This window comes from Chlorocebus sabaeus, chromosome 14 (genome assembly GCF_047675955.1).
Source record: "Chlorocebus sabaeus isolate Y175 chromosome 14, mChlSab1.0.hap1, whole genome shotgun sequence".
Lineage (NCBI taxonomy): Eukaryota > Metazoa > Chordata > Mammalia > Primates > Cercopithecidae > Chlorocebus > Chlorocebus sabaeus.
Window position 1 is genome coordinate 68,723,567 of NC_132917.1, and position 21,263 is coordinate 68,744,829.

At 43.2% G+C, this 21,263-nt stretch overlaps 1 protein-coding gene across 1 annotated transcript; it reads left to right on the plus strand.

Moving 5' to 3' along the window:
- Positions 1-2,338: 2,338 nt before the first annotated feature.
- LOC140713394 (gastrokine-3-like) lies at positions 2,339-13,997 on the plus strand. The gene is made up of 6 exons (XM_073023326.1): positions 2,339-2,350; positions 3,608-3,661; positions 3,843-3,977; positions 5,737-5,844; positions 6,861-7,049; positions 13,875-13,997. Exons 1-6 carry the CDS (start codon positions 2,339-2,341, stop codon positions 13,995-13,997), a joined length of 621 nt encoding a protein of 206 aa, XP_072879427.1.
- The last annotated feature ends 7,266 nt before the right edge of the window (positions 13,998-21,263 follow it).

The following is a 21,263-nucleotide window of genomic DNA, read 5'->3' on the forward strand; positions in this document are numbered from 1 at the left end:
ATACAAGCATATGAAAATACAAGTATATAGTTTTGCATGGGCAAAGTTTACTAATTAAAAAAATAATTCCTTGGTTGTGATGCCCATGGAGTTCTGCAAAGGTGGAAAGACTAGGGAAATAGCAGTACTATTACAGGGATAAATATAGAAGCCTGCATTTCAGGATGAAATTAGTAAGTGTGAAATAAGGATGAGGAAGTTTCTGGTTCACAGCAGGCAATAAGTACATTAAGGAGAAGATCAAAGCATGTTTAGCAAACACAGAATAGAACCAGGGATCCAGCAAGAGTCTTTTTCTTGTCAAAGGTTCCAGGATGCAAGATAAATGGCAAACAACTTTGTAGACACCTGACTTTCATTTTCCTTTTTCTTCACCTCCTACCCTCAAATCCAAGAACAAAAATATTAATGATGTCTCTCTGCCAACCTTACAATTGACCCATGTTGGAGTTTATAAAGAGGATCATTTTTCCCTGTACATGCTATGCTGTTCAGGTTTTAATTGTCTTCCTCATTCATATTGTCATACTTGATTCCATTATTTGCCATTAAATTCAACAGATATATTTACTGTGCACTGACTATGTGCCAGACACTGCTAAGTACTCCAGGAGATTCAGAGACGAGTAGTATGCCATCAGTGCAATCTGTTCATTGATTCACTTAACATAGATATTTTTAAAAACCTACTCTGTGTGGTCGGGTGCAGTGGCTCACGCCTGTAATCCCAGCACTTTGGGAGGCTGCGGCGGGCAGATCATGAGGTCAGGAGTTTGAAACCAACCTCGCCAACATGGTGAAACCCTGTCTCTACTAAAGATACAAAAAATTAGCTGGGTGTGGTGACGTGTACCTGTAATCCCAGCTACTCAAGAGGCTGAGGCAGGAGAATTGCTTGAACCCGGGAGGCAAAGGTTGCAGTGAGCCAACATCAGGCCACTGCACTCCAGCCTGGGTGACAAAGTGAGACTCCACCTCAAAAAACAAAACAAAACCTACTCTGTGTCAGGTACTGTTTTAAATATTAGACACTAGAACTACAGCAGAGAACAAAACAAAGTCTCTAACCTCACAAAATTGATAATCAAGTGACATAAATGTCCAATTTAACATCCTGACCAGACAACTGTACAAATAGATATAACACAATAAAAAATATAAACAGCCAAAGTAAGGTACAGGCATGGAACTGTGATGATTCCAACTTCTTTAATAACTTCATTAATAATTCAGTAACTATTGAGTTTGTGGTCTGTGCATGGTGTTTTTGAATTACTGAGAGCAATAGAGATATGAGTATGATATTATCTGAGCCCTGGGTGACATATAGCCCCCAAAATGCAATTACTTGACGATCCTGTGGCCAATTTTTATTAAGCACTGTAAGGACTGAGGTGTCTGTTTTTCCTCCCTGGGTCATTCCAGTGCCCAGACTTGCCCATACAGAGCATATGTTCTCAGAAGAAGTATCTGTTTGGTTCTGGTCTTCTGGAATTTGATCCAGGTAGCTGGGCCACCACCAGTCAGAGCTTGAGGAAAAAAAAAACCAAAAAACAGATAATGTATGAAAAGGCCTGAATTGATTCTTGACTTATTATATAAAGGCAATATTTTCCTATGTCTCAGGACTTCCAGGGCTGGTCAAAATGTTCTTTATGGAAAAACGTGCCCTGAAATAAGAGGTCAGAGGACAGAAACAAACCATGTAGCAGGAGCAAAATATCAGGACATCCGGAAAGTCCACCAGGGTGGATGTTTGAAGACGTGAAATTAGGTCAGCTTGGTGGGTAGACAGAGGGCAGCGCAGGACCTACCACATGATTTTTGGTTTGGATGAAGAGCGAGACCAGATTGCTTTTCAATCAGTCTAATTGTGCAGTGCAGGCTGTCTATTTTGGTTTCATGAGGTTTGTCTCAATCACCCACACTGTTAGTAAAAGCCCTTTTAGGGAATTGAGAAGTAGAAACAGTGAGCTCATTGATTTTTATATCAGAACCATTTTGTGAGATCAATGTTTGCAATGTTCACCTTAGTTGCTAAGGTCATGGGCATACCAGCCCACAAAGACTTGCTCATATGCCATGTTTACCTTGGAACCAATGTTTACGTTGGTATCAGAGCAAAGAGAAACACTCAGATGTAAAGAAAAGCAATAACTGTGATTACATAAACTTGCCTTTTTTCCTCCCTAAATGGTATCCAGATCACAGGAAACTACCCAGAACCCCTTATCATGGCAATAGTTGAAAGGCATAGGACTATATAAACCAGATTTAGAAAATAAATGGGACATGGAAAATTCTCCTATGCATGCTGTTGCGTGGGGCATGAGACACTATGAAACACCTTGTAAGTATATTTTCTAATTTCAAATGTAGGTGATTATGTTCTCAGAACCAAAATAGCCAGGGAGAAGTTCTTTTTTCCCCATGGACTCTTCAAATTAAACTCAAGTAGAATTTAGAATTTTCAAACATTAATTCGAAAAAACATAGCCTCTCTGTTTTGGAACGTCTGAACAAAGAGTCTCTCCCAAAGGAGGTAATAACTAAGATCTTAAAGGTCCAGAATCCTTGGGGATTACGTAGATATTCATATTTTAGGGTCCTCTCTTCCTAGACTTGTCTTATTTACAAATTTCCAGTGAAGGAAAGTTTCAGACATATTTAATATATACCAACCCTAATAGTTTCATAACATAGTGTTGCTATTTGCAGCTCATATATTTCCTCTATTAGCCTTGCAGTATCATGATGATTATTCATAGAGTAGCTGTTTTCTTTTCTTTTGTATATGTATCTCGCCTTTGTTTGCTTTCGTTACATGTGGGATGGTGTGTGGGATATTGTGGGGTGGGGGAGAAGGGGAGTTCCTGAGCCTTCAGTAGACCAGATGAGGATGAGGATGGAATGTAGGGAAACATTCATTGTGCATTTTCTCACCTTGTCCTCTTTCTGCTCCCACCAATTCTCTCTGACTTACTCTCTGATGATTAAAATTCCCTCAACAAGCAAGGTAGGTCACACTGAGAAGAAATTATTAACTGCAAATATTCCAATAATTAGTCACACTTAATTAGCATAATCTATTTCAAAATAAAGTGCAAATAAGTGGTTCATGGTCTTTTATTCTCAGGCAAAGTGGAGAATCTAGAGGAAAGGAAATCAGGAGGATATCAGTTTCCAGAGAGGGCAGAGAGGGAGTCTCAAATGGTTGGAAAGAGAGGGGAAGGTGCAGAAATAGAAGACTGAGAAACTGAGTTCTCATCACTTATTTTACGATTTGGCCTGAGATGGTCCTTCCCCCGGTGCGCATCAAGTGGCTGGGCAGGCTGCCTAACATTTAGCCCAGTGATTAGCAATACATGTAGAGTGAAGCAGAAGGTATCCTTGATTGAACTATATAAAGCTTTGTCTCCTAAGTAGCCAGCATATCAACCATACTGAGTGACAGTCTCCTGATACACTGGGTCCCCCACGCCATGAAAGATGACGGGAGTTAGAGATCAGTTAAAGAAGGGTCCAGCCCCAGCAGGGCTTGGGGCTCTGGACTGTGAGTTCACCCGAAGCTAAGGCAAAAATGCCCTGATATTTGTTTCCATTTCAGTTTGCATCTTCTATCCTTGTGGTCTTCTTCCTAACCCCATCCCTGGCCATGATAGTGAGTAAGGATGGAGAGAGTTCAACCTGTCTAGTCCTCCTTTAGCAGAAGCATTTAAAAAAGTGATAATTAAGGGCAACCTCCTCAAATTTCCTGTGGGTACCTCTAAAACCTGCAAGGCATGGGCAAAGTAGGAACTCTGAACTTTCAACTTTTCTCATTGTTGCTTGGTTTTCTCCAGAACATCCGTGACAACCATCCTCTTAACAGATCTGTTGGGACTCAAATTATCCACGTCAGTGCCTTTCAAGGTATGGTCAGCATCCGAGACAACAATGTTTTCAGTGAGTGGGACGGAATCCTAGACTACAAGAATGTAAGATGAGAAACTCATTCATTACAATGTGAAAGAAAGCCATGTCTGGTCCAAAATGTAGCCTTGTGCTTTTCCAGAGAAAAGAGGACATTTGCCTTCTCTAGGTTTAGGTCCTTGATGGACATGCACATTATTAGGTAAGGGAACAGCTTACCTGCACAGCTTTCCTGCAGTTGCAGTGACTTCTTTTTGAGCCAAAAAATGTAAGGGGAATTCCAGCTGGTCTATAGGGATCCTACATCCCCTATGTTCCTGTGAGGTGTTGACTTCACATGGCCACTGAAGGTCTCTGATCTCAGAAGCCTCCGCGTCTTGTAACTGGTATGTGCTGTAGAAGTTATTTTGTCTTGACTCCTTATTTTAATTTTAATTTATTTAATTATTTTATTTTAATTTATTTAATTTATTTTAATTTTAATTTTATTTAAATTTCCTAAGAAAAAGAATGATGTATTTTCATTTTTAGAAATCTGACTGCAGCTTGCCCATCACTTTCGATGGTAAGACCTAGCAGAAAGACACAATATTGAGAAGGCTCCACCTGTGTGCTTGGCCTGGCTCTCTGATAGAAAAGCACTATAACCCCAGGGACATCACTCAGCCTTTGTGTGTCTCAGTTTCCCCATCTGCAAATCAGCACCAATAGGTACCATTTCTACCTGGCAGGATTCTGAAGAGTTAACTGAAGTAGAAGCACACACTCCTTGTTCTGTCTGGCAAGGCCCTGTCCCATCTGGCCCCGCCCTCTCCCATCTGGCCCCACCCCTACTCACATCCACGACATCCCCTCCGTCACTCTGGACATCTCAGGACGGGCATCTCAGGCACAGGCTTTCTCTCTGCTCCAGCCTGTATCTGCTGTGCTCCCTTCCCTGACCACTTTCCTCACTGGTCACCTAACCCACTCCTGATTTCCTCAAGGTAATGTCCCCCGAATCCTGCTAGAGGACACACAGTCTACACAGGCAAGCGATTTTTAACTCTGCTCTATGCCATAGAGACTTTTCTTCAAACAAAAATATTCCATGGTAGTCTATGATATGGAACAGAAGAAGCCAGAACTACTCTGGCTGGAAAAGAAGCCAGAACTACTCTGGCAGGTGAACTTTAGGCTCAGTCAGACACAGCTGGAGAACCCCGCTCTACTCCAGGCTGTGAGAGGCCAGATGAAAGGCCCAGGGACTCATGGAGTCAGTGGCAGACCCAGGGCTAGAATCTGAGTCTAGAGGGCCTGGCCCAAGGTTCCTGACAACCTCGTACGTTCAGAGAGCACTCCGTAATTTTCACAGTGCCCTCACCAGCTCTCACAAGCAGTTAGTTTCTCCTGTCATCTTCACAGTACCCCTGTGAGAGAGGGGCTATCATTATTTCTGCTTTCAGATGAAAAAACAGAGGATTGTGGAGCCCGCTGAGGACCATGATGGTTGCTAAGTGGCAGAACAGGACCTGCAAGTCAGCCTTATTATTAGATCTAACTGCCTATCCCTCCCATCCCACCTGTCCATTCACTGTGTGCAGAATGCCCTGAGAGATTCCTTTCCTCACCCACATCACAGGACAGTGCCAAAAGCCCCGGGAGTAGCAGGGCTCTGCACGTGTCAGCAGTCCTGATGCTGGCATTTTTCTGGTGCCCAGAGTGGCACTCTGCTGGGTGCTGTACATCACAGTCAGAAGAGCAGTCGTGCCACACTGATAGAGAGTGGATGTCCATTAATATTGTGACTGCAGGAATGACGTGTTTCTGCTGTGCTGCTTTAAGGCCCTGTTGGCGGCTAACCTATTTAACAAGATAGCCTGTGTTCTGGCCAAGATGGACCAAGTAGTCTTCCCAAGTTTGGATGACATTAGCAAGGCCCTGGACAAGCAGGTAAGTGAGGCCGGTTCACTGTGGTTCCCTTTTAGTTTGGTGTTTTCCAACTCTGCATCCAACCTCCTAGGACAAGGCTGTGCACACAGAGAGACTTGGGTCAAGCTTGTTCTTAAGGCCCATGAAATCCTACCATCATACCAAGCACTCCAGGTGCAGTTGATGGCTCATTCAAGTCAAGTCATAATTTAATCAAATAACAGTTCTATGCGGTGATCTCATTTTGATGAATTCCAGAAGGGTTTGAGCTACATGTTAGTGAATATAAATTGTTGAATGCAAATACCAGAGTGAATTGATAGAATATTCACATTCTCCTACCTTCTTTCTCTTCTGCCTACCCCCTAAACATATCCACACATATTCTCGTCAGTCGAAAATAAGCCCAGGACTGCTGAAGTTCTCTTCCCCTCAGCTTCTTAAATGACAAAAATAGTCCACTAAGTTAAAAACCAGCAGGTGGTTCTGGGCAAGTCATTGAAATCTGCTATCATTTGCTTAAGTAGCCTGCACAGCACACTTGGCCGACACTGATATCCATGGCAGGAGGTGCTGACTCTCCGGGGGGTAAAAAACGATACACTTCAGGTCACATAAAAATAAGGCAACTTATCAATTTTTTTTTAAGAGAAAAGCTGAAAGTATCCCATCTGATTTAACAAGCAAAAACATAATATAATGCAACAAAAAAGTTAAAGCATTCTATATTTTCATTAGAGATGAGAAAGCATTAAAGACCGAATGAATTATTAAGTTTAAAAGGGTGAAAGGAATGGACAGGAAAAGTCACCTGAATGCACGGGCAGATTTTTCTGGAGTAATGTCATCACCTTGTGGCCAGAGAGGATATTGCTGTTAGAGACTTCATGGTTCAGAGCTATTCTGGTCAATTATTCATGGTCACCCCATGCACTGCCTCCACTTACTCATGGGCCAGGGTCTCAGATCCTTTTTGTCCTGTCTGCTGTGCCACCCGCAAATGTTGTCTCATCATTTTGATGTGTCACCCCTTCCAGGCTTTTAAGCATTACCCATCTACTCGTGGCCTGACCCACACTGTTTTACTCAGTCGGGTCAAGAACTTAGCACAGTATAAAATGCCCACTAAGGACGTGTGCAGAGATGACCCCACCTACTTTGCCCGGCAGCAAAAAGAAGGTGTGTTAGCAACCAAGACCAAGACCATGGGTGAGTCAAAAGGCACAGTATGAATTTTAGGTAATTGACAAATTCTAATAACAGTTGTTGGGTTTGTTCTATTTATTTGCTACTGGATATAAAAACAATGGGGCCTAGGATGTATTCACCTCTGGTTGCAGAGATGATTTCCTGACAGCGGGGCTTGTTGAGAATGGGGAGCTAACTTAGCTTTATCGGGAGGTTAAGTTCAGTCATCTCATCAGCGGAATTTGACAGTGGGTAGATATCCTCGCTTGACCCAAAGCCTCATTGCCTCCTGCCCAAGCAACACAGTGTCCAGCATCCCATCATTAGAGTCTCATTGCTTTAGGATCTCCAGTTTCCTCTTCTGCAAGCTGCCCAGAGGTTGGAAGGCAAAACTCTAATAGTTATAGATCACTCTAGAAAAGGAACATCTCAGTGGCTGGCACTCCTGCTAGGGACGTGGTAGGGGAGCAGTGGCAACCAGTTGGGAAAACTACTAGACAAGACTTGAAGAGCCGCTTTCTAGTCCAGATAGTCAATAACCACTTAACATTAGGCTGCTGCCAGTCACTTACATCTTAATATAAGTTAACCCAATGAACAAGGTTTCTTCATAACAGGAAGATCCAGCAGGAAAACAGGGAGAACTTAAGGGGCTGGGGTTCAGAAGGATGATCAAGGATCATCCTTTCTCCTCTGCCTACCCCTTGAATGGTGTACCTGAAAGTGATGGGGAGAATGGAACCAAGCTGGAAAACACTCTTCAGGATATTATCCAGGAGAACTTCCCCAACCTAGCAAGGCAGGCCAACATTCAAATTCAGGAAATACAGAGACCACCACAAAGATACTCCTCAAGAAGAGCAACCCCAAGACATATAATTGTCAGATTCACGAAGGTTGAAATGAAGGAAAAAATGCTAAGGGCAGCCAGAGAGAAAGGTCTTGTTACCCACAAAGGGAAGCCCATCAGACTAACAGCGGATTTCTTGGCAGAAACTCTAAAGTCAGAAGAAAGTGGGGGCCAATATTCAACATTCTTGAAGAAAAGAATTTTCAACTCAGAATTTCATATCCAGCCAAACTAAGCTTCGTAAGTGAAGGAGAAATAAAATCACTTACAGACAAGCAAATGCTGAGAGATTGTGTCACCACCAGGCCTACCTTACAAGAGATCCTGAAGGAAGCACTAAGCATGGAAAGGAACAACCAGTACCAGTCATTGCAAAGATATGCCAAGCTGTAAAGACCATTGATGCTAGGAAGAAACTGCATCAACTAATGGACAAAATAACCAGCTAACATCATAATGACAGGATCAAATTCATATATAACAATATTAACCTTAAATGTAAATGAGCTAAATGCCCCCAATTAAAAGACACAGACTAGCAAATTGGATAAAGAGTCAAGACCCATCAGTGTGCTGTATTCAGGAGACCCATCTCATGTGCAGAGACACACATAGGCTCAAAAGAAAAGGATGGAGGAAGATCTACCAAGCAAATGGAAAGAAAAAAAAAAAAAAAAAGCAGGGGTTGCAATCCTAGTCTCTGATAAAACAGACTTCAAACCAACAAAGATCAAAAGGGACAAAGAAGGCCATTACGTAATGGTAAAGGGATCAATTCAACAAGAAGAGCTAACTATCCTAAATATATATGCACCCAATACAGGAGCACCCAGATTCATAAAGCAAGTCCTGAGAGACCTAAAAAGAGACTTAGACTCCCACACAATAATAATGGGAGACTTTAACACCCCACTGTCAATATTAGACAGATCAATGAGACAGCAGGTTAACAAGAATATCCAGAACTTGAACTCAGCTCTGCACCAAGCAGACCTAATAGACATCTATAGAACTCTCCACCCCAAATCAACAGAATATACATTCTTCTCGGCACCACATCATACTTATTCCAAAATTAACCACATAGTTGGAAGTAAAGCACTCCTCAGCAAATGTAAAAGAACAGAAATTACAACAAACTGTCTCTCAGACCACAATACAATCAAATTACAACTCAAGATTAGGAAACCCACTCAAAACTGCACAACTACATGGAAACTGAAAAACCTGCTCCTGAATGACTACTGGGTACATAACGAAATGAAGGTAGAAATAAAGATGTTCTTTGAAACCAATGAGAACAAAGACACAATGTCCCAGAATCTCTGGGACACACTTAAAGCAGTGTGTAGAGGGAAATTTATAGCACTAAATGCTCACAAGAGAAAGCAGGAAAGATCTAAAATCAATACCCTAACATCACAATTAAAAGAACTAGAGAAGCAACAGCAAACACATTCAAAAGCTAGCAGAAGGCAAGAATTAACTAAGATCAGAGTAGAACTGAAGGAGATAAAGACACAAGAAACCCTTCAAAAAATCAATGAATCCAGGAAGTGGTTTTTTGAAAAGATCAACAAAATTGATAGACCACTAGCAAGACTAATAAAGAAGAAAAAAAAGAAGAATCAAATAGATGCAATAAAAAATGATAAAGGGGATATCACCACCAATCCCACAGAAATACACACTACCATCAGAGAATACTATAAACACCTCTACACAAATAAACTAGAAAATCTAGAAGAAATGGATAAATTCCTGGACACGTACACTCCCAAGACTAAAGAAGAAAGAAGTTGAATCACCAAGTAGACCAGTAACAGGCTCTGAAATTGAGGCAATAATTAATAGCCTACCAACCAAAAAAAGTTCAGGACCAGATGGATTCACAGCCAAATTCTACCAGAGGTACAAAGAGGAGCTGGTACCACTCCTTCTGAAACTATTCCAATCAATAGAAAAGGAGGGAATCCTCCCTAACTCATTTTATGAGGCCAGCATCATCCTGATACCAAAGCCTGGCAGAGACACAACAAAAAAAGAGAATTTTAGACCAATATCCCTGATGAACATCAATGGTGAAAATCCTCAATAAAAGACTGGCAAACCAAATCCAGCAGCACATCAAAAAGTTTATCCACCAAGATCAAATTGGCTTCATCCCTGGGAGGCAAGGCTGGTTCAACATATGCAAATCAATAAACAAAATCCATCACATAAACAGAACCAAAGACAAAAACCACATGATTATCTCAATAGAAGCAGAAAAGGCCTTGGACAAAATTGAACAGCCCTTCATGCTAAAAACTCTCAATAAACTAGGTATTGATGAAACACATCTCAAAATAATAAGAGCTATTTATGACAAACCCACAGCCAATATCATACTGAATGGGCAAAAACTGGAAGCGTTCCCTTTGAAAACTGGCACAAGACAGGGATGCCCTCTCTCACCACTCCTATTCAATGTAGTGTTGGAAGTTCTGGCCAGGGCAATCAGACAAGAGAAAGAAATAAAAGGTATTCAATTAGGAAAAGAGAAAGTCAAACCATCCTTGTTTACAGATGACATGATTGTATATTTAGAAAACCCCATCATCTCAGCCTCAAATCTCCTTAAGCTGATAAGCAACTTCAGCAAAGTCTCAGGATACAAAATCAATGTGAAAAAAAGCACAAACATTCTTATACACTAGTAACAGACAAACAGAGGGCCAAATCATGAGTGAACTCCCATTTACAATGGCTACAAAGAGAATAAAATACCTAGGAATCCAACTTACAAGGGATGTGAAGGACCTCTTCAAGGAGAACTACAAACTACTGCTCAATGAAATAAAAGAGGACACAAACAAATGGAAGAACATTCTATGCCCATGGATAGGAAGAATCAATATCATGAAAATGGCCACACTGCCCAAGTTAATTTATAGATTAAATGCCATCCCCATCAAGCTACCAATGACTTTCTTCACAGAATTAGAAAAAATTACTTTAAATTTCATATGGAACCAAAAAAGAGCCTGTATTGCCAAGACAATCCTAAGCAAAAAGAACAAAGCTGGAGGCATCACGCTACCTGACTTCAAACTATACTGCAAGGCTACAGTCACCAAAACAGCATGGTACTGGTACCAAAACAGATACATAGACCAATGAAACAGAACAGAGGCCTCAGAAATAACACCACACATCTACAACCATCTGATCTTTGATAAACCTGACAAAAACAATAAATGGGGAAAGAATTCCCTATTTAACAAATGGTGCTGGGGAAACTGGCTGGCCATATGTAGAAAACTGAAACTGAATCCCTTCCTTACACCATATACAAAAATTAATTCAAGATGGATTAAAGACTTAAATGTTAGACCTAAAACTATAAAAACCCTAGAAGAAAATGTAGACAATACCAGTCAGGACATAGGCATGGGCAAGGACTTCATGACTAAAATGCAAAAAGCAATGGCAACAAAAGCCCATATAGACAAACGGGATCTAATGAAACTAAAGAGCTTCTGCACAGCAAAAGAAACTACCATCAGAAGTAACCAGCAACCTACAGAATGGGAGAAAATTTTTGCAATCTACCTATCTGACAAAGGGCTAATTTCCAGAATCTACAAAAAACTTAAACAAATTTACAAGAAAAAGACAACCCCATTGAAAAGTGGGCAAAGGATATGAAGAGACACTTCTCAAAAGAAGACATTTATGCACCCAACAGATACATGAAAAAATGCTCATCATCGCTGGTCATCAGAGGAATGCAAATGAAAACCACAATGAGATACCATCTCATACCAGTTAGAATGGCGATCATTAAAAAATCAGGAAACAACAGGTGCTGAAGAGGACGTGGAGAAATAGGAATGCTTTTACACTGTTGGTGGGAGTGTAAATTAGTTCAACCATTGTGGAAGACCATATGGTGATTCCTCAAGGATCTAGAACTAGAAATACCATTCAACCCAGCCATTCCATTACTGGGGATATACCCAAAGGATTATAAGTCATGCTGCTATAAAGACTCATGCACACATATGTTTATTGTGGCACTATTCGCAATAGCAAAGACTTGGAATCAACCCAAATGTCCATCAGTGACAAACTGGATTAAGAAAATGTGGCACATACACACCATGGAATACTATGCAGCCATGAAACAGAATGAGTTCATGTCCTTTGTAGTGACATGGACATCATTCTGAGCAAACTATCACAAGGACAGAAAACTAATGAAATAAAAGAGGACACAAACAAATGGAAGAATGTTTCGTGCCCATGGATAGGAAGAATCAATATAGTGAAAATGGCCACACAGCCCAAGTTAATTTATAGATCAATGCCATCCCCATCAAGCTACCAATGACTTTCTTCACAGAATTAGAAAAAAGTACTTTAAATTTCATATGGAACCAAACAATGTGGGAACTGAACAATGAGAACACTTGGACACAGGGTGGGGAATATCACACACCAGAGCCTGTTGTGGGGTGGGGGTTGGGGGAGGGATAGTGTCAGGAAAAATACCTAATGTAAATGACGAGTTGATGGGTGCAGCAAACCAACACGGCACATGTATACCTATGAAACAAACCTGCATGTTGTGCACAAGTACCCTAGAACTTAAAGTTTAATACAAATCAATCAATAAATAAACAAATAAGAACTTAAGCTTCTTGCTGAGTCCATTGAAATAATTTTTTAGTCTCTCTGGGAGTGCCTAAAAGTAGCTAAGAGTGAGCCCAGTGATCTTCCAAGCAGGGAAATCATCTCTCTTCTTTTCTTCCTCCCTTGGGGCAGCCCCTGTCATTGACATAGGCTGACATATTCAGTGCTGCCTCTTACAACTGGGAGAAGGGGCCTGGGAACCCACAGCCCCCAGAGTCCTCAGCTGAGCTATCTCCACTTGCTGCCCCTCCATGGCGTCCTGCCTTTGGGCAGACACTGCCATCTCTGCCACTGATCTGGGGAGCCTCAGGGGGCTTAAGGAGCATGAGCCCTCTGGACCCAATGTAGAAATAAGAAAAATGAGTCTCTCCTCACTCTTTGGCATCTCAATCATTCATGTATGCCCTGTGTATTAGTCTGTTTTCACATTGCTATAAAGAACTGCTCGAGACTGGGTAATTTATGAAGAAAAGAGGTTTAATTGACTCACAGTTCTGCATGGCTAGGGAGGCCTCAGGAAATTTACAATCGTGGCAGAAGGGCAAGCAGGCACGTCTTACATGGTGGGAGGTGAAAGAGAGAGTATGTGAAGGAGGAACTGCCAGACATGTATGAAACCACCAGATGTCATGAGGACTCACTCACTATCAGGAGAATAGCATGGGGGAAACTGCCCCTATGATCAGTCACCTCCCAACAGTCCCTCCCTCAAAATGAAATTTGGGTGGGGACACACAGCCTAATCATATCACCCTGCAATGTATACCCTAGTTTCTTAGAGAAACTAGTGAAAAAAAAAGGGAGGACTTTTCTCATCTGTGGCTACTGTTGTTCTTATACTCAGTCCCCACCCACCACCCTGGGACCTGGAATATGAGTTCCCTGGGGACTGGACCAGGGACAAATTTGAGCCTGAAACATCACAATGTGATTGAACTGCTCCTCCCTCTCCAGAGTTTGTTACTGGATTAGGACTGTGTCCCAGCCCCCTCTTTCCTGAGCAGGTCTGCCCTGACAGAGTCTTTAGTCCTGCAAATGGGCACTTGGAGGATTACCAAGAAATCTTTAAGTAATGTCTAAATCCCAGCTGGGACCCACTCAAAACTCTCTCACAATAAATAAAACTATCCTGCAGGAATTCCATCCTTGCTCAAGAGTCCTTTCCCAGAAAGAGCAGATCTAAAACAGAGGTCAAATTTCCTGGCCTCCTTGTTTCAAGAAAGGCACTCCATTGACAGACTTCCCTTTAGGGGGAATATCTTAATTTCCTTACTAGTCCTTTCCACTCCTGATGGTGTCACTTCTAATTCTCCCTGTCACTCCTGCTTCTCTGCAGCCTAGGGAAGAGCCAGCTGTGTCCAAGCTCAGGACCGTGGGTATGGGCGAGCTGGCTTGCCAGCCCTGGAAGGCAGCTGCCCAGTGTTCATTTTCTGACTACCTGCTCGCTCTGTGCTCTTAGTTTCCTTCCCAAGGGATCAGGAGCAGTGCACCCTATCCTTCCTGGAATGTGCTGCTTCTCCTTGTCCTGCTGTCTGCTTGGGGCAGAGAGACCCTCCCCACAACTTAACCCATATGTCAGTAGTTATTCCTGTGGAGGCCCTCCATTGAGCTGAGTTAGTTTGGGCGATGCTTTACACACAGGCAGTACCCCAGCTGTCCACAGCAGGCAGAGCTGTAGCTGTCCATTGACTCACATCCTCCCCATCCCTAAAGGAAGACCATAGCACTGGGTCCTCTGGCCTGGCTCCAGGCAACAGGCAGCTGGAACCCGGGCCTTTCAGCGCTGATAGGCTCTAGCCATGGCCAACTTCTGTGTATCTTGAGACTGCTGAAGACTGAGTGGGCCTCCTTTTTATTATGCGTTTTAAATTTTAAAAATATATTAACATTTTTATTGAGCTATACAATAAAGTGCAGATTTTAAGTGCACAGCTCAATGAATGTTTACATATATACATTCAATGTAGTCATCAACCAGAGGAAGACATAGAACATTTCCAATGCCCCAGAAGGTTTTTTCATGCCACTCCCAGGCAATACCCAACCTCACCCTTAGCCCCCAGGGAGTGGAAAGGGAAAATAATAGAATTATCCTTTAATTTATCCTCAGCATAATGGAATACGCTGAGGAGTTCTCAGCAAAAATCAAACACACGCTGGCAAGTCTCTTGAGGTGGGGGTCAACGGCAGACGGTAAGGGGCTGGCAAGTAGCCCCAGAATTCTCCCTATTGTGATTAGTTTGGGTCAAACAGGAGAAAAGAGAGGCTAACAAAGGTCATGAATAAGAGGACAGGATGATTGTCCATTGACCAGGTGTTGTGTACCTAAGGCCATGCCCTTATGGGTGTAGCAACAGTAACTTTTTAGAGGAAGACTGAAGGGTGAGCTGCATCATTAGAAGCAGTGAGGGGTGAATTCCTGGGCTGTCCCTTCTTGGGGTCATATACTGCTGCATGAGCTGGAAGGGCCATGCTGCAGCCAGGGAATCCTTCCCTAGTGGTTAAAAGCATGCTGAGGAAATGGACTTACCACCTTAAAATAGGGTACACCTAGACCCTAAACCCCAAGAAGCACTTGATTCCATTCTTGAATGTGTGCTGAGCCCTTTGCTGCAACATCAGACATTTCCTCAAGAGCCAAGGGAGAATTAGGGACAGTGTCTGGACTGATAAGAAGGAATGGCAGGCCAAACAGAGCTGGGCAGTGAGCTTCAAGTGACAATTGCTTAAAGTTGTCCTAGGAATAGCCCTCGGTATTGGGTTTCCACAGCATGAGTACAGGAATGTGGTGAGCCTGGAATTTTCAAAGGGGCTTTAGGGGTGAAAGAAGTGGAGACCCCAGTGCTGGGGTGGGCCCAGGTCTAGAGGCATGTGTACTGATTGGAGATATCCAGCCTCTTTCAGGTGTATCTGTAAGGAATGCTTTCGGCTGTGAAAAAAGAGAACTCAGTCACAGTGGCCTAAACAGGCAGAGACTGATTCAGACGGATTTAGATCATGTGAGTACAGAGAAAGGTAGTCCCAGCTGGTGCAACTCGGGAATAATGCAGTCAGGCATTCTAGCTCTTTCTTTCTTTCCTGAATCTTCCTTCCCTAGGATTGTTGCCTTATGGTCCTAAAATGGCCAATCATCTCCTGACTCCTCATATCCTCATTGAGGGAAGCATAACAGGAACGCACAAAGGGCAAAGTCACATGCCAGCTGAGTCTGTTCCTCCTTATCAAGAATGAGAAATCTTTCCCGAAAGCCCCACTTAGCAATTTCTACTTACAACTCATTGGCAGGAACTGAGATCATATGGCCACCCACAGGCCAATCACAGGCTGAAGAAAATGATATTGCTTTATTGTCTTAAAAGAAACCAAGACTGATTTAGCCCAGGCTTTCTCAGTCTTGGCACTGTAAACATTTGAAGCCAGAACATTCTTTGTTGTAGGGTGGTGCCCCGGGCATTGTAGAATGTTGAGCAGCATCTCTGGTGTCTACCCATTAGATGCCAGTAGCATACCGTCCAGCTGTAACAATCAAAAATGTCTCCAAACACCACTAGATGTCTTCAGGGGAGGGGAGAAAAATCACACCCCAGTTGAAAACTACTGATTCAGACCAGTCATGATTAATTCCCTGGAATCAAAGGAATGTATTTTCTAAAATTAAGGGCTTTTTGTTGTTGTTGCTACTTAAATTGGAGCCGTGTTAGAAGGAAAGAGGGAGGTGGGGAATAGGGATTGGGTAATCAACGGACTGGTTTTGCCACAGAATATTAGACAACCGTTACCAGCAATAGATGAATAAGCATTTCTTTTAAAAGTCATAACCTCTTTAGTTTCTGCCTGTTTGGGGTAACTTTATTGTCTTCAAATGGCTACTGTTTATATTTTTTTCCAGGTTTATAATTGTTATGGCAGGAAGATTAGTCTGATATCAGCTACTTCATCATTATTAGAAGCTAGAAGTCTCAATATTTTATTAATTCACCAATTTATGTTTATTATATTTGAGTTAACAAATGCTTGAATTCATTCATTCAGTCAGTTATCCAAACAGATATTTGTATAATAAAGTATTTGTCTGGGTCCATGTGTTCTAATCCTGGGAGCTCTGAATGAGCAAATCCTATTTAATTCTATCTCAGATGAACAAAGGAGTTTGCATGACATGTGGCATGTCATTTACTGTGAGAAACACAATTGTATGGGAAATAAGAAAAATAAGAACCTCATCTACATGCCTCACCCAGCTTCCTGCAAAAGCTCCATTGGCACACTCATATCCTGGGCCAGGCTGCTCCTTCAGGCCAGCTTTTAAAACACACACACACACACACAAACACACACACACACACACACCATCAGTATATTTTATGGGCACAAATATGAAAAGGAAGACAGAGGGACCAATGGAGACACAGAGCAGGCAATAGGCACACACACTGGTCATGTGTCCTTTTCAAGAGCTGCCCATTTGGGAGACAGTCTCACCCACCTCAAAGGTCTTTTTGCAGAGCCAGGGCCTGCAGCTCCTCCAGGTCTGGGGTGGCCTCAAGGTGGAAGGTACTCTCCCTGCCATAGCTCCTCTCAGGGCTGGGCCTCTCACTTGTCTTCACCCCAGGATGATGCCTACACAGTCCAGAACTTAACAAATGCAGGTTCTCATGAACCGACCCACTCAGCGGTTGCCTTCCCAGGAGATCCGTGTGGAGCAAGGGACCAGGACTAAAGGGCTTCGTAGGCACTCCCTAGGTATTATTGCTGTGAATAAGCACCGGCTATTGTGACTCACTGACCTCGAAGAAGGGACAGGGCACATGGGACGGGATGCCTAGCAGATGTCAGAAGTGGTTCAAACATGCAGGGCAGCACATTGCTGTCTGTAACTTAGAGACGCTGCCATGTCCAGTGGAGAGAGACTCAGGACACCAGAGGTTCATGAACAGCCAGCAGACACTCCCCACCGGCACCCCTACTGTTTGGCTGGGCTGGGATTACTCCAAACTTTAAATCCCTGGGCATTAAGGGATTAGGGATCTAATACTCTGAAAAGCAAATTGAAGTCTGGGCTATCACTAGTGGGATCTGAACTGGTAGATTCCGTGGTCAGACAGGCAGCATTGTGTTTACTGTCTCCCTTTGCTGAAGGCTTGGTGCCCTATGAGGGGAAATGGGAACAACAGAGCACCTAGATGAAGCAGCAAACACAATGCTGGATGTTGCCAAGCACACAGGTGTACCCCAGGATCTCCTGCATTTGGGAGCTTACAGGACCCCTCCTGCACTTGGGAGAAAATGGTACCAGGGAATGCCCACAAGGCCACATCTGAAGCAGCGAGACCTGCTGGGTCATCCGAGGGCTACCTCTGGCTGAGAATTAAGGAAGTATCAACAAGCTGGCCACTGGGCTCATTTGTGGAATGGGAGTGTGAAAGTGGGTGGTGTGGTCTAGGGGCCCACATGGAAGGCCTGGAGGGGTATTGGGATCCAGGAGACTGAAACAACATGGAGCTGGGGAGAGAACCAAGGAAACAACCCAGACAGAACAGTGAAGCCAGACAGTATTTTCCTTCTGGAATCTTCTCCAACTGTAGAAGAGAAGCAGTCTACCTCCCCTCAGCTGCGCCCCACTGGAAGCCTGCTTCCCTGTAACCCTCGAGGTCCTAGAATTGGCACCATGATAAAATGAAAAGGAGGGCTGGCCCTGCAGAAAGTATTAATAGTTCATCCCTGGATTTGAGGAGCCTGCGCAGGCAGGAAACAGGCTGGGAAATTCCCTTCATTCTGCCCAGGAGATGGCTAATTACAGAAAAATCCTGCCAAAGGCAGTCTGCAAGCCTTTCTCCGGAACTGGGACACAACTGCTTCCCTTCCCACCACACCCTGCCCCAGCCTGCACCCTGGGTGGTGCTATCTACAAGATGTGGGTAGGGGAGCAGCAGGGAAGAAATTAGCCTTCTCGTTTTTAAAACTCATTTAAAAAGTGGCAATATCTCCTGTGGAAAGTGGTAGTGCCACTTTTTAAGTGATTCATAAAAAAGGAAAGACTAATTTGTACCTGAGTCCTGGTGTGGGCAAGAAGAGACCATGTACCGTGGATGGGTCACTTTCTAAAGGTCACTACCCTTTGGGGAATGAGGAACAGAGCCGAAGTAGGCTGGAGTAAGGATTTTACCTGTCCACTGCCAGCAAAGGATCTGTCACAGGAGAAAGGGGCTTGGGGAAACCAAGATGACAATGCCTATGAGTGTGGCATGGCTAATACTGTATAAGGAGTAAGCTCAAAGCATCAGCCCCACTGGGAGGGGTTTGGAGAGAGGCGAAGCCCTGAGGAGGTTTTGCTACAGGGCTGGGACTATGGCCCAACCAGAATTAATCCCCTCCCACAAAGGATGCTCCGAAGAGCCTTCCGCAACTGAAAAGTCCTCCTCGCTTTCCTTCTCCCTCATTCTCCATTGGTTTCCAATGCTGGATACCTGCTCCTCCATCCCGTAGAAAGCTAGATTGCTCAGCTGGCTTGAAAATAAACTAGTCAGGTCACAGATGACCTAGACCTCTGCCTTTTCCCTACCGAACTAACATGCCTCTAGGTTCTCATTGTGGATCCACAGGGCCATTCCAGGCTGCCTGTGCATTGGAGGGTACCATCAGTTCTCAGCTGGGCCACTATGGAGGAGAGAGCACTGCCAGAACCCGCTAGACTCTGGGCAGGGAGGCATAACTCAGCTCAAGCCAGCTTTTGTAGTGTGACCAACTCTTCCAGCATCCTGGGTGCTTTGTGGTGTTCGGTCTAGGTTTGCTCCTTCTCCTTGATGGCCCAGAGAGGGTCTCTGGCTTGAGCATCCGGTAAGTTAACAGAGTCAATATCTACTTTTTTCGGCCTTTAAGAGGGGGCTAATTATGGAAAAAATATAACCAAAGCCCCAGCTTCATTGTAGCTTCCATTTAGACACATTCCTTTTAGGGAGTGCCTGTTATGCTCCACTGACTGCTCCTAACATGTATTCAGCATGACAACAGCAAAGAGGAGAGTTAGGGAACAAATGCTAAAAATAGGAGCAATGCTACAAAAATTAATGAGGATAACACATCTCTAAGCAGTAGATTCCAAAGGAAGTTACCAGTCATAACACCCCTTCCTATACCCCACCTTCCTACCCCTAATGCTGGCCACAGGATTGTGCCCCACATAAGCCAATCAAGATCATATACAAAGAGTTTAAAATTAAAAGTAATTTGAAATTAGAACTAAAAGCAGTCCTTTTCTCTCTGATGATCAAGGTGGGAAGATGAGGACCAATAGCAGTTGACTATAGTGTAGTTGACAGTGGTATTGGCTCTATCCTCATGGAGAAACCCAGTGTAAGATACTGAGGTTGAATGTAGAGAGGAGAGTTGGGACACAGAAAGAGAGTGTGTGGTCACCTTCAGGCATCTAGTTCTGCTACTCAAGACCAGAATATCTCTTTTCTTCCATGGTTAGTTCTATGAGACAGTAAATTCCCCTTTGGCCTCAGCAAATTTGATTTGGTTTGCATCACTTGCAAACACCAAAGCCCCAGCTCAGACACTCTTCCATTCATTTGGCACTTTATTATGCATTCTCTACTGTTGTTATCAAATGTGTTCATACAAATGCTTATTTCCCCAACAAGAAAATAACTTTGGCAGCTATGGTAGCTTTGCCTTGGGCCTCTTGCCCCAGCATACCTGTCCCAGTGCTGAGTACATGGAAAGTGCTCAAAATGTATTCATTCATGACCATTAAGAAGTAGATGTACAGTTTTAGAAAGAAATAGTAAATGGCACATAGAAATTATTATTTTTTAAATAAACTCCTTTTACAAGACAATCAGAGGAACCCCAAAACTTTTGTGGCTAGTTTTCAACTGTATTTGAGTTTCCAAAGTGATGATAAGGAGAATTGGAAAAACCTATTTGTTGTTGCATTTTTAAAAATCAGCATTTATTTTATATGCAGGGAGTACATGTTCAGGTTTCTTTTTTTTTTTTTTTTTTTTTTTTTTTTTTTTGAGATGGAGTCTCGCTCTGTCACCCAGGCTGGAGTGCAGTGGCCGGATCTCAGCTCACTGCAAACTCCGCCTTCCGGGTTCACACCATTCTCCTGCCTCAGCCTCCTGAGTAGCTGGGACTACAGGTGCCCACCACCTCACCCGGCTAGTTTTTTGTATTTTTTAGTAGAGAGGGGGTTTCACCGTGTTAGCCAGGATGGTCTCGATCTCCTGACCTCGTGAGCCGCCCGTCTTGGCCTCCCAAAGTGCTGGGATTACAGGCTTGAGCCACCGCGTCTTACATGGGAATATTGTGTGATGTTGATGTTTAGTATACACATCCCATCACCCAGGTAGTGAGCATGGTACCAGATAGTTAATTTTACAACCTGAACCTTCCTCTCTCCCTCCTTCCTCTAATAGTCTGTAGGGTCTATTGTTCCCATGTTTGTGTCCACGTGTACTCAATGTTTAGCTCCCCCTTATAAGTGAGAACACATAGTATTTGGTTTTCTCTTCCTGCATAAATTTGCTTAGGATTATGGCCTCCAACTTCATCCATGCTGCTGCAAAGGACATTATTTCATTCTTTTTCATGGCTGTGTAGTATTCTGCAGTATATATGTACTATGTTTTTATCTAATCTACCATTGATGGGCACCTGGGTTGATTTCATGTCTTTATTATTGTATACAGTGCAGCAATGAACATATGAGTGCATG

Bases quoted from the DNA above. Each gene is read 5' to 3' on its own strand.
- LOC140713394 (XM_073023326.1), top strand. The intron at 3,978-5,736 runs GTAAGATGAGAA...TGCTGCTTTAAG, and splicing joins GAATCCTAGACTACAAGAAT to GCCCTGTTGGCGGCTAACCT. The intron at 7,050-13,874 runs GTATGAATTTTA...GCTTCTCTGCAG, and splicing joins TGGGTGAGTCAAAAGGCACA to CCTAGGGAAGAGCCAGCTGT.